Here is a 2,500-nt window from a genome sequence, read left to right on the forward strand (position 1 = left end):
ACATACACACACAGACAGACATACACACACAGAGACCTTGAGGCTGTGTTCCACCAGCTAAACATTCCTTTACACACACACACACACACACACGCGCACACGCACACGCACACATGCACACACACACACACACACACACACACACACACACACACACACACACACGCGTGGCTGGCCTGCCTCCTGTGTTAGTGTTAGAGTCCATGCCAGCCCACCTCCTCCAGCTACCAGGAAGTGAGTTAGAAAAGCCATTCCAAAGCCTGGTAGAATCCTTGTAGGAAGGCTTGCCAGACATGTGCTCTGTGTGTGTGTGTGTGTGTGTGTGTGTGTGTGTGCGTGCGTGCGGTGAGTGTGCGGTGCATGTGTGTGTGTGTGTGTGTGTGTGGTGCATATGTGTGTGTGTGTGTGTGTGTGTGTGCGTGCGTGTGCGTGTGTGTGTGTGTGCGTGCGTGCGGTGAGTGTGCGGTGCATGTGTGTGTGTGTGTGTGTGTGTGCGTGCGTGTGTGTGTGCGTGTGCGTGTGCGTGGTCGTTGGAGCAGGGACTCCAGCCTGGGTCCATGGAGACTCCGGGACCAGGACGCCAGCGTTGGGTTACCCTGAGTCAGTGTGTCGGGACGGTGGTTGTGGTCCGGTTGGATTTGGGTTTGGGACGCAGCACGACCCTGGCAGGCCTTGCCCTAGACGCCATGCCAAGGCCAAACATGACAAGGGCCCGGTCCCATCAGATTCCGCTGCCTGCGCCAACTCTTTCACAACGGAACATTTGTTCTGCAGAAAGCGGTGTGGGGAATCCTCCCTGCCTGGCGGGCGGCTGCAGGGGACCAGACATCTCTGATACGCGGAGGAGCAAAACCTAAACGCCAGTTCCCTTCTTCAAACGCTTGTTATGTTTTAGACGTGTTTTGGAATCACACTCGTGTTAAAGTGGCCCTCCCTGCGACTGCTAATACCAGATAGCCCTCTCATACCGCCAGGATGTCCTCTTGGTAGAACAGTTTACATTTGTGGCGTCCGTGCCAGAGGTCCCTGGTTCAAAACCCTGACAGTTAGCTACAGTGAGACCGCTCGCCCTGACAGAAACTCTTTGATGTCGTAACACACATGAACGGGCCCGGAGGAGAACAGCTCTGTCTGCGGTGAAGCTGAAACCTTTCTGGCGCTTCCCTGAAATGAGACGTTTCCTCTATCTCCCCTGGGAGCAGCAAAACAACTCAACTTCCTTCGAGAGAGAGAGAGAGAAAGACACACGGAAAGAGAGAGAGAGAGAGAGAGAGAGAGAGAGAATACAGTGATTCTGAACGTGCTTTGAAATGAACTTGCAGTGAGTGTGAGAAACCAGGTAACCCAGCCTCAGCCAAAGAGATCTAAAACTCTACATCCACTCTCCTGCTGCACACCCATCCACCCATCTATCCACCCATCCACCCATCGCTCTACTCTACCTCAACTCAGTGTTGAATGAGGGAGTTGCTGTTTTGTTGTGGAAAATAACAGAAGCCTGTAGAACTCCTGTGTTTCTGGTTTAGAGCGAGGCTGAGAGTCTGACACAGCACGGGTCACTCCATCTTCTACTGACCCCCTAAACACACGCCTGTGACCACCACTGCCCGGCCACTGAGTGTGTGAGGTCATCTCAAGACAATACTGCAGTACAATGTTGTATATTGTAGCCCGAACACACACACACACACTACAGTACAATGTTGTATATTGTAGCCCGAACACACACACACACACACACACACACACACACACACACACACACACACACACACACACACACACACACACAGACAGACAGACACAACAGTACAAGGTTGTATACTGTAGCCCACACACGTCCACGGACGGACAGACGGACACACACAAACACACACACAAAGCAGTCGCAACAAACTTAACTTGAACCTGGGTGCATTCTCTCCTCTTGGGTGGCAGCACTGGGAACTATTCACGTGAAACTGAACATTCAACAGGTGACACCATACTAGTAAAACACCAGGAGAGGATCTGCTGTCTGTCCTGAGAGTGAAACATAGACTGGTACTAGAAGTACAGCAGGTCGACCAGGACACCACTCCTCCTCACTGCGCGCAAACTTTATCAGACAATTTTGCGCAGTCGATAATAGTGTAATCTGCAAAAGAAAACGTGTTTTCTAGAAACACGTCTACCTGTTGATCTAAACGAGTAAACAACGTCGTGTTGACGTCGCACAGGTGTCGGGTCGACGACTACCTGTCCACAGGTCCACGCCTCTTACCTCTTCTAGCGCAGACACCGTATTCCGACAATCACTCATTTTCGACTGGAAACTGGAGGTCGCTGGAGACGCCAAGTCCTCGGTTGTCAAACTGACAAAGTCTGATATGCTGATGCGTTCCGGCATGGTTCTTTCTCAACGTAACAAGATCCAACAAAAAAACTACTGAAAAAAACTTCCGTTAAAAGTTTCAAACACGCATAATGATTCCCGTGGAGGAAAAATCACTTCGTCCTC

The 2,500-nt window shown here is 51.2% G+C and overlaps 1 protein-coding gene across 3 annotated transcripts in view; it reads right to left on the minus strand.

Annotated features, from left to right (window-relative positions):
• asap3 (ArfGAP with SH3 domain, ankyrin repeat and PH domain 3) overlaps window positions 1-2,500 on the minus strand; it is a 32,082-nt gene that overhangs the window by 29,527 nt on the left and 55 nt on the right. For 2 of the 3 annotated variants that reach the window (XM_083683776.1, XM_083683775.1), the window contains exon 1: window positions 2,264-2,500. This exon is cut by the window's right edge and continues 55 nt beyond it. In XM_083683776.1, the coding sequence (XP_083539902.1) occupies window positions 2,264-2,389 (126 nt within the window). In that variant the 5' untranslated portion in view covers window positions 2,390-2,500. The remainder of the gene's footprint in view (window positions 1-2,263) is intronic. The other variant, XM_083683777.1, reaches the window with a different exon arrangement.

Source organism: Argentina silus (genome assembly GCF_951799395.1).
Source record: "Argentina silus genome assembly, chromosome: 13".
NCBI classification, from domain to species: Eukaryota; Metazoa; Chordata; class Actinopteri; order Argentiniformes; family Argentinidae; genus Argentina; species Argentina silus.